Raw genomic sequence first — 13,988 nt, 5'->3', positions numbered from 1 at the left:
TATATTTTACCTCTTGGGGATGTCATTCGAAAACATAATGTTAACTTTCACTGCTATGCGGATGACACACAGCTGTACATTTCAATGAAACATGGTGAAGCCCCAAAATTGCCCTCACTAGAAGCATGTGTTTCAGACATAAGGAAGTGGATGGCTGCAAATGTTCTACTTTTAAACTCGGACAAAACAGAGATGCTTGTTCTAGGTTGAATCTGACAATTAATCTTAATGGTTGTACAGTTGTCTCAAATAAAACTGTGAAGGACCTCGGCGTTACTCTGGACCCTGATCTCTCTTTTGAAGAACCCCATTTCAAGGACAGCTTCTTTCCATCTACGTAACATTGCAAAAATCTGAAACTTTCTGTCCAAAAATGATGCAGAAAAATGTATCCATGCTTTTGTCACTTCTAGGTTAGACTACTGCAATGCTCTACTTTCCGGCTACCCGGATAAAGCACTAAATAAACTTCAGTTAGTGCTAAATACGGCTGCTAGAATCCTGACTAGAACCAAAAAATTTGATCATATTACTCCAGTGCTAGCTTCCCTACACTGGCTTCCTGTCAAAGCAAGGGCTGATTTCAAGGTTTTACTGCTAACCTACAAAGCATTACATGGGCTTGCTCCTACCTATCTCTCTGATTTGCTCCTGCCGTACATACCTACACGTACGCTACGGTCACAAGACGCAGGCCTCCTAATTGTCCCTAGAATTTCTAAGCAAACAGCTGGAGGCAGGGCTTTCTCATATAGAGCTCCATTTTTATGGAACGGTCTGCCTACCCATGTCAGAGACGCAAACTCGGTCTCAACCTTTAAGTCTTTACTGAAGACTCATCTCTTCAGTGGGTCATATGATTGAGTGTAGTCTGGCCCAGGAGTGGGAAGGTGAACGGAAAGGCTCTGGAGCAACGAACCGCCCTTGCTGTCTCTGCCTGGCCGGTTCCCCTCTTTCCGCTGGGATTCTCTGCCTCTAACCCTATTACAGGGGCTGAGTGGGGCTCTCTCATACCGTCCCTGGGAGGGGTGCGTCACCTGCGTGGGTTGAGTCACTGATGTGGTCATCCTGTCTGGGTTGGCGCCCCCCCCCCCCCTTGGGGTGTGCCGTGGTGGAGATATTTGTGGGCTATACTCAGCCTTGTCTCAGGATGGTAAATTGGTGGTTGAAGATATCCCTCTAGTGGTGTGGGGGCTGTGCTTTGGCAAAGTGGGTGGGGTTATATCCTTCCTGTTTGGCCCTGTCCGGGGGTGTCCTCGGATGGGGCCACAGTGTCTCCTGACCCCTCCTGTCTCAGCCTCCAGTATTTATGCTGCAGTAGTTTATGTGTCGGGGGGCTAGGGTCAGTTTGTTATATCTGGAGTACTTCTCCTGTCCTATTCGGTGTCCTGTGTGAATTTAAGTGTGCTCTCTCTAATTCTCTCTTTCTCTCTTTCTTTCTCTCTCTCGGAGGACCTGAGCCCTAGGACCATGCCTCAGGACTACCTGACATGATGACTCCTTGCTGTCCCCAGTCCACCTGGCCGTGCTGCTGCTCCAGTTTCAACTGTTCTGCCTTATTATTATTGGACCATGCTGGTCATTTATGAACATTTGAACATCTTGGCCATGTTCTGTTATAATCTCCACCCGGCACAGCCAGAAGAGGACTGGCCAACCCACATAGCCTGGTTCCTCTCTAGGTTTCTTCCTAGGTTTTGGCCTTTCTAGGGAGTTTTTCCTAGCCACCGTGCTTCTACACCTGCATTGCTTGCTGTTTGGGGTTTTAGGCTGGGTTTCTGTACAGCACTTTGAGATATCAGCTGATGTACGAAGGGCTATATAAATAAATTTGATTTGATTTGATACAGATATCTTTACCCGATGGCTGCAAAACAATTTCAAAGGAATACTGCCTTGATATTGGCAGTTTTCACATTAACCGTATGACCTTGGACCAGGTGGGGTATTATGATAGGTGGCACTCCCATTGTAAGCCTTTATGGAAGCATTTATTGAGCATATTTGCTGACACAATAGTAATAAAGACACGTCTTCCTATGAACCCATCCCATGACCAGTTGGATGTTTATCCATCAGGGATAAAATGACCACGGGTTACAACCATTTAGTAAAAGATTGATTTGAAACTGGCATCATACGGGCAGTGTTCAGAAGCAATGGGTCGGTTGTGTCACCTTATTCATCTAGCATGTGTTTTAAAGGAGAGTCAGAGTAATTTTGTAGATTGTGGAATGTAGCAACAAAGTTCAGTGATATTTCTATCATGACAATTTGGTGAAACTTGAGTGTAACAATAAAGATATACCTTTTCGGCCATTACAGTCCTGGATTATTCGGGCCCTCTGACACACATTCACAAACACACTTTCAGGAGGTACCAGACCACTTGAATTGCTCTTGGTAATTTCAGATATCCTCTTGGTAATTTCAGCTCTGCAATCATATGACATCACTGATGTGGTAGTACAACCCAACATAAACAAATGTGAAAGAATATGTGCAAACATGCACATAGATCAAAATACTTAAAAACAGAAGACAAAACACACAAGTGTGATCTTTGACCATATTTTAGTGTCCACATCTCTTCATTCAGTGAACAAACTTGAAATATTTTTTTTTCTTGAAGTAGTCTCCCATGTTTCTTCTCCAGTAGCTCATTCATTCTTTGGAAGCATGATCGTTATAATCAATGAATGTAATTTCCCTCCCAGACCTTGCAAAGGTCCAGGAGGAATTTACCTGAATAATTTTGCACGCCCAATATTTCAGTTTTTGATTTGTTAAAAAAGTTTGAAATATCCAATAAATGTCGTTCCACTTCATGATTGTGTCCCACTTGTTGTTGATTCTTCACAAAAAAATACAGTTTTATATCTTTATGTTTGAAGCCTGAAATGTGGCAAAAGGTCGCAAAGTTCAAGGGGGCCGAATACTTTCGCAAGGCACTGTATACCTTATGACCTTCACCATGACAGCACTTTGCTAGGTGTCACCTTCAAAAAGGACATTTATGAAGAGGCCTGTGAAATTGCTGTTGCAATTATGCCTCCTTGTGGCTTACCCCAGCTGTCACATGTCCTTGGAGGTTGGTGATGTCATATCTCCCACACTGTGTAGGCAGGCATAAAAAGTGTGATTTTCCCACAATGAAAATAGCTACTCCTGGAGTGTGCGTCACCTATGAAAGTCTTTCCCCCCGCTCTCATTTCCAGTCCCCCCCCCCCTCTCAGGTGGTCAGGGTTTCCCGTTGGCGGAGGTGGTGTTCTTGTTGCGGACCAGCCAGGAGAGGGTGCGGGGGACGGGCGGGCGTCTGTGCCAGGCGGACGAGCCGAGTGCCACACCTTGATGGTGGAGTCGTCACTGGCAGAGAGCAGCAGCTCCAGGTCGGTCGGGCTGAAGGCCACAGAGTTGACCACTATGTCATGCTGCAGCCGCGCCAGGCAGATGTGGTCGTGGTCCCAGATGTAACCATGTTTGTCCTCTGCACCACTAGGGGGAGAGTGATAATCACTGGTGAATGACGAGTGATTATTCATACCCCTTAACTTTTCCCCCATTTTGTTGTGTTACAGCCGGAATTCAAAATGAATAAAAAAATGTTTTTTAAATTCTCACCCATCTACACACAATACCCCATAATGACAAAGTGAAAACATGTTAAGACATTTTAGCAAATTATTGAAATACAGAAATCTAATTTGCATATGTATTCATACCCTTGAGTCAATCAATACATGTAAGAATCACCTTTTGTAGCAATTACAGCTGTGAGTCTTTCAGGGTAAATCTAAGAGCTTTGCACAACTGGATTGTATAATATTTGCACATTATTCTTTATAAAATTATTCAAGCTCTGTCAAGTTGGTTGTTGATCATTGCTAGACTGCCATTTTCAAGTCTTGCCATAGATTTTAAAGCTGATTTATGTCAAAAGTGTAACTAGGCCACTCTGGAACATTCAATGTCGTCTTGGTAAGTAACTCAAGCATATATTTGTCCTTGTGTTTTAAGTTAATGTCCTGCTGAAAGATGAATGTCACCCAGTGTCTGTTGCAAAGCTGACCGAACCAGGTTTTCCTCTAGGATTTTGCCTGTTTAACTCTATTCCGTTTCTTTTTATCCTAAACAACTCCCTAGTCCTTGTCGATGACAAACACACCCATAACATAATGCAGCCACCACTATGCTTGAAAATATGAAGAGTGGTACTCAGTGATGTGTTGTGTTGAATTTTCCCCAAACATAACAGACATAAGGTTAAATTATTTGTAGTTTTACTTTTGTGCCTTATTGCAAACAGGATGCATGTTATGGAATATGTTTTATTCTGTACAGGCTTCCTTTTCATTTAGGTTAGTATTGTGGAGTAAATACAATGTTGTTGTTCCATCATCAGTTTTCTCCCATCACTGCAATTAAACTCAGTAACTGTTTCAATGTCACCATTGGCCTCATGGTAAAATCTGAGTGATTTCCTTCCTCTCCGGCAACTGAGTTAGGAAGGATGCCTGTATTCTTGTACACTATTATTGCACACAGAGAAAGTCAATGCAACTTATTATGTGACTTGTTAAACACATTTTTACTCCTGAACTTATTTAGGCGTGCCATAACAAAGGGGTTGAATACTTACTGACCCAAGACATTTTAATTTTGTATTCATTTGTTAACTAAATTTTGTATTCATTTGTTATCTCTAAAAACCTAATTCCACTTTGACATGATGGGATATTGGGTGTAGGCCAGTGACACAAAATCACAATTTAATATATTTTAAATTCAGTCTGTAACAGAACCAAAATGTGGAAAAAGTCAAGGGGTGTGAATACTTTCTGAAGGTACTGTAGGTGATTTCTGTGCCCAGCTGGGGTTTGCATTACATTTAGTTCAACTTCATAAAACACATGCTGAACAGGATTAAAGATGATCAAATCTGTGTATGGAAGAATATGTCCTTCATATAATACACACAATTTCTCTGTTAGTATCTGATACAAAGGCCCAATAACATTGAAAAAGGGATCAGAAGTCATTTCTAAACCATAGTAACCCCATACTGCCTGTAACTGTTAAAGCAGCCGTGACATACAGTACATACCTGGCCACAAAATCTCTGCTGACGTCCAAGAAGATAAAGAAGCACTCTTCGTTGGGTGTGAAAATCAAATCAAATCAAATTTTATTTGTCACATACACATGGTTAGCAGATGTTAATGCAAGTGTAGCGAAATGCTTGTGCTTCTAGTTCCGACAATGCAGTAATAACCAACGAGTAATCTTGCTAACAATTCCAAAACTACTACCTTATACACACAAGTGTAAAGGGATAAAGAATATGTACATAAAGATATATGAATGAGTGATGGTACAGAGTGGCATAGGCAAGATGCAGTAGATGGTATCGAGTACAGTATATACATATGAGATGAGTATGTAAACAAAGTGGCATAGTTTAAAGTGGCTAGTGATACATGTATTACATAAAGATGCAGTAGATGATATAGAGTACAGTATATACGTATACATATGAGATAAATAATGTAGGGTATGTAAACATTATATTAAGTAGAATTGTTTAAAGTGGCTAGTGATATATTTTACATCAATTCCCATCAATTCCCATTATTAAAGTGGCTGGAGTTGAGTCAGTGTGTTGGCAGCAGCCACTCAATGTTAGTGGTGGCTGTTTAACAGTCTGATGGCCTTGAGATAGAAGCTGTTTTTCAGTCTCTCGGTCCCAGCTTTGATGCACCTGTACTGACCTCGCCTTCTGGATGATAGCGGGGTGAACAGGCAGTGGCTTGGGTGGTTGTTGTCCTTGATGATCTTTATGGCCTTTCTGTGACATCGGGTGGTGTAGGTGTCCTGGAGGGCAGGTAGTTTGCCCCCGGTGATGCGTTGTGTAGACCTCACTACCCTCTGGAGAGCCTTACGGTTGTGGGCGGAGCAGTTGCCGTACCAGGCGGTGATACAGCCTGACAGGATGCTCTCGATTGTGCATCTGTAGAAGTTTGTGAGTGCTTTTGGTGACAAGCCGAATTTCTTCAGCCTCCTGCGCCTTCTTCACGATGCTGTCTGTGTGGGTGGACCAATTCAGTTTGTCTGTGATGTGTACGCCGAGGAACTTAAAACTTACTACCCTCTCCACTACTGTTCCATCGATGTGGATAGGGGGGTTTTCCCTCTGCTGTATCCTGAAGTCCACAATCATCTCCTTAGTTTTGTTGACGTTGAGTGTGAGGTTATTTTCCTGACACCACACTCCGAGGGCCCTCACCTCCTCCCTGTAGGCCGTCTCGTCGTTGTTGGTAATCAAGCCTACCACTGTTGTGTCGTCCGCAAACTTGATGATTGAGTTGGAGGCGTGCGTGGCCACGCAGTCGTGGGTGAACAGTGAGTACAGGAGAGGGCTCAGAACGCACCCTTGTGGGGCCCCAGTGTTGAGGATCAGCGGGGTTGAGATTTTGTTACCTACCCTCACCACCTGGGGGCGGCCCGTCAGGAAGTCCAGTACCCAGTTGCACAGGGCGGGGTCGAGACCCAGGGTCTCGAGCTTGATGACGAGTTTGGAGGGTACTATGGTGTTAAATGCTGAGCTGTAGTCGATGAACAGCATTCTCACATAGGTATTCCTCTTGTCCAGATGGGTTAGGGCAGTGTGCAGTGTGGTTGAGATTGCATCGTCTGTGGACCTATTTGGGTCTAGGGTGTCAGGTAGGGTGGAGGTGATATGGTCCTTGACTAGTCTCTCAAAGCACTTCATGATGACGGAGGTGAGTGCTACGGGGCGGTAGTCGTTTAGCTCAGTTACCTTAGCTTTCTTGGGAACAGGAACAATGGTGGCCCCTTTGAAGCATGGGATAGGGATCGATTGAATATGGACCCCCGCCTATAAGGCTCGGTGGGCCTAAGGGCTCCGCCTCTCCTCCCGCAGGCTATTCAGGTCAATGACATGCAGGTTAATCTCCTCAGCGATGGGGTGCGGAGACATGGGGTCAGAGATCACCCAGCCCGCCAGCCACGCTTGACTGTTCACATACAGATACCTGGACAGAGACAACAGCATGGACGATCTTGGTAAAGGTGTACTTGTTCAGCATTAAAAACAAAGTGAGGAAAGCAAGGTGATGTTGTAAGACAAATATTTACTATGTAATCTTGGTTACCCAGAAGCTAAATTCTCATTTCCTGATTTACTTCTGGGGGAAATGCAGTTAACAATTGTGATTACCATTGTGCAAAAGGAAACTCTGCCAAACCCCTCCCTTCTGTTAAATTCACCCGTGTTCATCATGGCCAAAAGCAAATTTTGGTTTTCATGAATTTTACGATAAACAGTTTCCACTAAAAATTGTCAATCATCTGCACATGGGCTTGAAAATCCCTGCACCAATTTAAGCACCATGTTCGCCCAATGCTGATTCGTCCAGATAATCAATGATAAAAACCCAAAACCAGGAACTATTGCTGCTCGTAATCACACAATTATGCTTGAGCTTTGACAGATTCTTGCCGTTTAATCTGTCCGCGAGAATCTGTCCATGAGAGATTAGTTACTATGAGGTTTTTATGACAGTCATTCAAATGGGTTTCAGGTGGACTCCTTCTGTCACATCTTTGCACCTGTAGCCTTGCAACTAAGTTATTCAGCCTCTTCACACTGCTGCCCATGACGCACACTCACTCCCTCACCTGTGGTCTGGAGACAGGCCCATGCCGATCACATGGTCTAGAGAGTCAAAGAACTTGTCTGTGCTGCACTCCCCCAGGACAGGCCCAGACGTGATCATCTGGTCAGGCATGATCCGCTTGATACCTATCTGGTGGTGGGAGTAGGTAAGGCTGCCGGTGGTGAAGAGCAGGTAGGTCTTGTCCTCTCCCTATAAACACAAAATGCAAAGTGTTGGTCCCATGTTTCATGAGCTGAAATAAAATATAAAATACATATTCCATACGCAAAAAAGCTTATTTCTCTCAAATGTTTTGCACAAATTTGTTTACATCCCCGTTAGTGAGCATTTCTCCTTTGCCAAGATAATCTATTCACCTGACAGGTGTGGCATATCAAGAAGCTACAATAAAAAGACAAATGTGCAGATTTAGCACAACACAATGCCACAGATGTCTCAAGTTGAGGGAGAATGCAATTGGCATGCTGACTGCAGAAATGTCCAACAGAGCTGTTGCCAGAGAATGTCATGTTAATTTCTCTACCATAAGCCGCTCCAATGTCATTTTAGATCATTTGGCAGTAGGTCCAACCAGGACTTCCACATCCGGCTTCTTCACCTACGGGATGTTCTGAGACCAGCCACCCGGACAGCTGATGAAACTGAGTAGTATTTATGTCTGTAATAAAGCCCTTTTGTGGGGGAAAACTAATTCTGATTGGCTTGGCCTGGTCTGGCTCCCCAGTGGTTGGACCTGGCTCCCAAGTTGGTGGACCTATGCCCTCCCAGGCCCACCCATGGCTGTGCCCCTGCCCAGTCATGAGAAATCCATAGCTTAAAATTAGGGCCCAATTAATTTATTTCAATTTACTGATTTCTTTGTATGAACTGTAACTTTGAATGACAACAAAAGAGACGATTGTGGACTACAGGAAAAAGAGGAGTGAGCACGCCCCCATTCTCATCGACGGGGCTGCAGTGGAGCAGGTTGAGAGCTTCAAGTTCCTTGGTGTCCACATCACCAGCAAACTAACATGGTCCAAGCACACCAAGACAGTTGTGAAGAGGGCATTCCCCCTCAGGAGACTGATAAGATTTGGCATGGGTCCTCAGATCCTCAAAAGGTTCTACAGCTGCACCATCGAGAGCATCACTGCCTGGTATGGCAACTGCTCTGCCTCCGACCACAAGGCACTACAGAGGGTAGTGCAAAAGGCCCAGTACATCACTGGGGCCAGGCTTCCTGCCATCCAGGACCTGTATAGCAGGCGGTGTCAGAGGAAGGCCCTAAAAATGGTCAAAGACTCCAGCCACCCTAGTCAAGCCATAAGACTCCTGAACATCTAGTCAAATGGCTACCCAGACTATTTGCTGTGCCGCCCCCCCACACCCTCTTTACACCACTGCTACTCTCTGTTGTCATCTATGCATAGTCACTTTAATAACTCTACCTACATGTACATACTACCTCAACTAACCGGTGCCCCCATAGATTGACTCTGTACCAGTACCCCCCTGTATAGAGTCTCGCTATTGTTATTTTACTGCTACTCTTTAATTACTTGTTAGTTTTATTTCTTATCCTAATTTTTTAACTGCATTGTTGGTTAGGGGCTCATAAGTAAGCATTTCACTGTAAGGTGAAATGCAACACCTGTTGTATTCGGCGCATGTGACAAATAAATGTTGATTTGAAACACTTAATTGAAGAATCTCTACTGATGACCAATGAAAGGGCGTAGACTTCGGCTCCGAACTTCTGCCTGACTATATTTTTGGTGTGCGCACAAACAGCCGAAAAAAACCTTACCAAAGACCAAAACATCACAAGCATGCGGACGCCTTTAGGGAGTTGATAACTCGAACTTAGAGAGCTGACATAGACCAAAACCTTGTTCAAAGAAACCAAGATTAGTGAAACCAGAGAGATCCTATAATTCTGTGTGTTGGAAGTCCACAGTTTAATTCAGTTTGACTAGTTGTAAGATGACCCAGTCAAAATGGTCACTTTCTAAAGGCAAATAGTCCCGCAGCTTTGTCCTCTACCAACGATAACATTTATGACCATGTATGGGACCGACCTGAAAGGCTTTATTGAGCCGGAGCACAGAGCAGGAGGTCATGTTGCCGATACAGCGCAGGTTGCCAGAGACGAGGTGGGTCTCGTTCAGCCAGCAGCCAAACACATCGTAGGGCTTGTTCCTCACACAGGACAGGAGGGTGTAGTTCTCTGTGGAGGAGAGCAGGACAAGACACACCCATGGTTATCTATATTACCCACATTGGATAAGGACCAATTAGAGTATGAGAATAGAAAATATTGTTATATTTTAGATATCAGTTATGTTATCATAGAAAGGTCAGATCAATCATGAATACAGGTAGGCCTATTTCATACGATGTTGCAAAAACGTGTCTCAGGTGTGGTGAGATTCTTTGTGTTTTCACGGATGCACTTGCAGAACTGAAATGGGTTATAAAAAAATGGTTATAATCTGGCTTGGGTGTTTCAGAGCAAATACGCTACTTTTAAGACCTGTTTTGCATGCAAACAAACACTGAGGAAATGTTTGTTGCCTTACTGTTAGGGTTATAATTAAGAGGTGTGCTGTGTATGTCATTTAGTTTTCCTCCACATGTCCTCATACTGAGCTCCATCTATGTGCCACACATGAGTCACAATGTCTGTGTCGTAAGTAATGTCATTGCGTACCAAAACATTTCTAATAAGGATAACTTGCGTTTTGAATTACAGTGCCTTGCGAAAGTATTCGGCCCCCTTGAACTTTGCGACCTTTTGCCACATTTCAGGCTTCAAACATAAAGATATAAAACTGTATTTTTTTGTGAAGAATCAACAACAAGTGGGACACAATCATGAAGTGGAACGACATTTATTGGATATTTCAAACTTTTTTAACAAATCAAAAACTGAAAAATTGGGCGTGCAAAATTATTCAGCCCCTTTACTTTCAGTGCAGCAAACTCTCTCCAGAAGTTCAGTGAGGATCTCTGAATGATCCAATGTTGACCTAAATGACTAATGATGATAAATACAATCCACCTGTGTGTAATCAAGTCTCCGTATAAATGCACCTGCACTGTGATAGTCTCAGAGGTCCGTTAAAAGCGCAGAGAGCATCATGAAAAACAAGGAACACACCAGGCAGGTCCGAGATACTGTTGTGAAGAAGTTTAAAGCCGGATTTGGATACAAAAAGATTTCCCAAGCTTTAAACATCCCAAGGAGCACTGTGCAAGCGATAATATTGAAATGGAAGGAGTATCAGACCACTGCAAATCTACCAAGACCTGGCCGTCCCTCTAAACTTTCAGCTCATACAAGGAGAAGACTGATCAGAGATGCAGCCAAGAGGCCCATGATCACTCTGGATGAACTGCAGAGATCTACAGCTGAGGTGGGAGACTCTGTCCATAGGACAACAATCAGTCGTATATTGCACAAATCTGGCCTTTATGGAAGAGTGGCAAGAAGAAAGCCATTTCTTAAAGATATCCATAAAAAGTGTTGTTTAAAGTTTGCCACAAGCCACCTGGGAGACACACCAAACATGTGGAAGAAGGTGCTCTGGTCAGATGAAACCAAAATTGAACTTTTTGGCAACAATGCAAAACGTTATGTTTGGCGTAAAAGCAACACAGCTGAACACACCATCCCCACTGTCAAACATGGTGGTGGCAGCATCATGGTTTGGGCCTGCTTTTCTTCAGCAGGGACAGGGAAGATGGTTAAAATTGATGGGAAGATGGATGGAGCCAAATACAGGACCATTCTGGAAGAACCTGATGGAGTCTGCAAAAGACCTGAGACTGGGATGGAGATTTGTCTTCCAACAAGACAATGATCCAAAACATAAAGCAAAATCTACAATGGAATGGTTCAAAAATAAACATATCCAGGTGTTAGAATGGCCAAGTCAAAGTCCAGACCTGAATCCAATCGAGAATCTGTGGAAACTGTGAAAACTGCTGTTCACAAATGCTCTCCATCCAACCTTACTGAGCTCGAGCTGTTTTGCAAGGAGGAATGGGAAAGAATGTCAGTCTCTCGATGTGCAAAACTGATAGAGACATACCCCAAGCGACTTACAGCTGTAATCGCAGCAAAAGGTGGCGCTACAAAGTATTAACTTAAGGGGGCTGAATAATTTTGCACGCCCAATTTTTCAGTTTTTGATTTGTTAAAAAAGTTTGAAATATCCAATACATGTCGTTCCACTTCATGATTGTGTCCCACTTGTTGTTGATTCTTCACAAAAAAATACAGTTTTATATCTTTATGTTTGAAGCCTGAAATGTGGCAAAAGGTCGCAAAGTTAAAGGGGGCCGAATACTTTCGCAAGGCACTGTAAGTAGCCTAATTTAATTTGTTAAATGCCTTGTGATGCACATTCCAGAACAATTACCAATGAAAGCACATTATGAGAAAGAGATAGCGAGACAAGGAAGGAGACAAAAAGTGAGTGAGAAATAGCAGGTGTGTGTGTCCTACCAAGACAGATGACAGCAATCTCCCCAGAGGAAGAGTGACTTCCGGCGCCGACAGAGATGGTCGCTTCGCGTTCCTAGGAAACTATGCAGTATTTGGGTTTTTTACGTGTTAGAAATTGTTAGGTTAGATTACTCGTTGGTTATTACTGCATTGTCGGAACTAGAAGCACAAGCATTTCGCTACACTCACATTAACATCTGCTAACCATGTGTATGTGACAAATAACATTTGATTTGATTAGAGCCCAGGTAGACTCCAGACACCAATTGCAGGGTGTCGTCAGTGTTGAACTGGGAGAACTGGGTGTAGCCCCAGTTGAAGTGGAGCATGCTGGAGCTGTGCACCATAGTAATGGTGCCATCGGGCCGCTCTGTGTCCCAAAGCTGGCCAGCACAGTAGATAGGAGGATGTTGGGTGAGGAGAGAGACGAGTGGTTTAAAGATGAGAACAGAAAAATGTGAGAGTAGATGTCAAGTCTACAGCTACGAAGTGCAAATCTCAACAATTACATTTCTTTCCCCTTACATCACATTTTTGGGCACTACAAGCTTGAAACTCAGGTCCGTGATGGTTCCTGTGCCATAATATTATTGACAAATATTTATATTTTGGTTTTTGCATAACAGTAGTTATGCAAACATAGGCCTTGAGGCCTAAATGTATCTTTGTGACTGTTGTTGTGGAAACCAACAAAACAAATATTGGTGCACAATGGCCATCTTTATTTGGCTTATCCCTAGCCCTAGGCTAAAGCTACCATCTTCTCAGGTCATATGACGTGACAGACCTTGACGGTGCAGACCTTGACGGACGCATGACTTTCAACCTTCGTCTCTCCCGAGCCCGTACGGGAGTTGTAGCGATGAGACAAGATAGTAGCTACTAAAAACAATTGGATGCCACGAAATTGGGGAGAAAACGGGGTGAAATAAAAAAAAATATTAAAAACAGTGGTAGGCCTGATCACCGACAACGACGAGACAGCCTATAGGGAGGTCAGAGACCTGGCCGTGTGGTGCCAGGACACCAACCTCTCTCAATGTGATCAAGACAGAGGAGATGACTGTGGATTACATGACAAAGAGGACTGAGCATGCCCCCATTCTCATCGACGGAGCTGCAGTGGAGAGACTATATACAGGGGGGTACCAATACAATGTGCGGGGGCACCGGTTAGTTGAGGTAGTATGTACATTTAGGTAGAGTTATTAAAGTGACTATGCATAGATGACAACAGAGAGTAGCAGTGGTGTAAAGAGGGGGCTGGGGGCAGCACAGCAAATAGTCTGTGTAACCATTTGACTAGATGTTCAGGAGTCTTATGGCTTAACTAGGGTGGCTGGAGTCTTTGACAATTTTTAGAGCCTCCCTCTGACACCGCCTGGTATAGAGCTCCTGGATGGCAGGAAGCTTGGCCCCAGTGAAGTACAGGGCCGTTCGCACTACTCTCTGTAGTGCCTTGTGGTCTGGGCCGAGCTGTTGCCATACCAGGCAGTGATGCAACCAGTCAGGATGCTCTTGATGGTGCAGCTGTATAACCTTTTGAGGATCTGAGGACCCATGCCAAATCTTTTCAATCTCCTGAGTGGGAATAGGTTTTGTCGTGCACTCTTCACAACTGCCTTGGTGTGCTTGGACCATGTTAGTTTGTTGGTGATGTGGACACCAAGGAACTTGAAGCTCTCAACCTGCGCTATTGTTAATTTACTGCTGCTCTTTAATTTCTTGTTACTTTTATCTCTTATTCTTACTTTTTTGAAACTGCATTGTTGGTTAGGGGCTTGTAAGTAAGCATTTCA

General features: G+C 43.8%; 1 protein-coding gene across 1 annotated transcript in view; it reads right to left on the bottom strand.

Annotated features, from left to right (window-relative positions):
• Positions 1–3,240: 3,240 nt before the first annotated feature.
• Positions 3,241–13,988, bottom strand: part of LOC139409670 (F-box and WD repeat domain containing 5) — a 13,849-nt gene continuing 3,101 nt past the window's right edge. Inside the window, 8 exon segments of the mRNA XM_071155085.1 lie at positions 3,241–3,329; positions 3,332–3,495; positions 5,105–5,167; positions 6,903–7,052; positions 7,699–7,886; positions 9,758–9,906; positions 12,190–12,223; positions 12,423–12,572. Of these exon segments, the coding sequence (XP_071011186.1) occupies positions 3,241–3,329; positions 3,332–3,495; positions 5,105–5,167; positions 6,903–7,052; positions 7,699–7,886; positions 9,758–9,906; positions 12,190–12,223; positions 12,423–12,572 (987 nt within the window).

The sequence above is a fragment of the Oncorhynchus clarkii genome, chromosome 5 (genome assembly GCF_045791955.1).
Source record: "Oncorhynchus clarkii lewisi isolate Uvic-CL-2024 chromosome 5, UVic_Ocla_1.0, whole genome shotgun sequence".
Taxonomy (NCBI): domain Eukaryota; kingdom Metazoa; phylum Chordata; class Actinopteri; order Salmoniformes; family Salmonidae; genus Oncorhynchus; species Oncorhynchus clarkii.
This window is presented reverse-complemented; position numbering and strand designations above follow the sequence as displayed.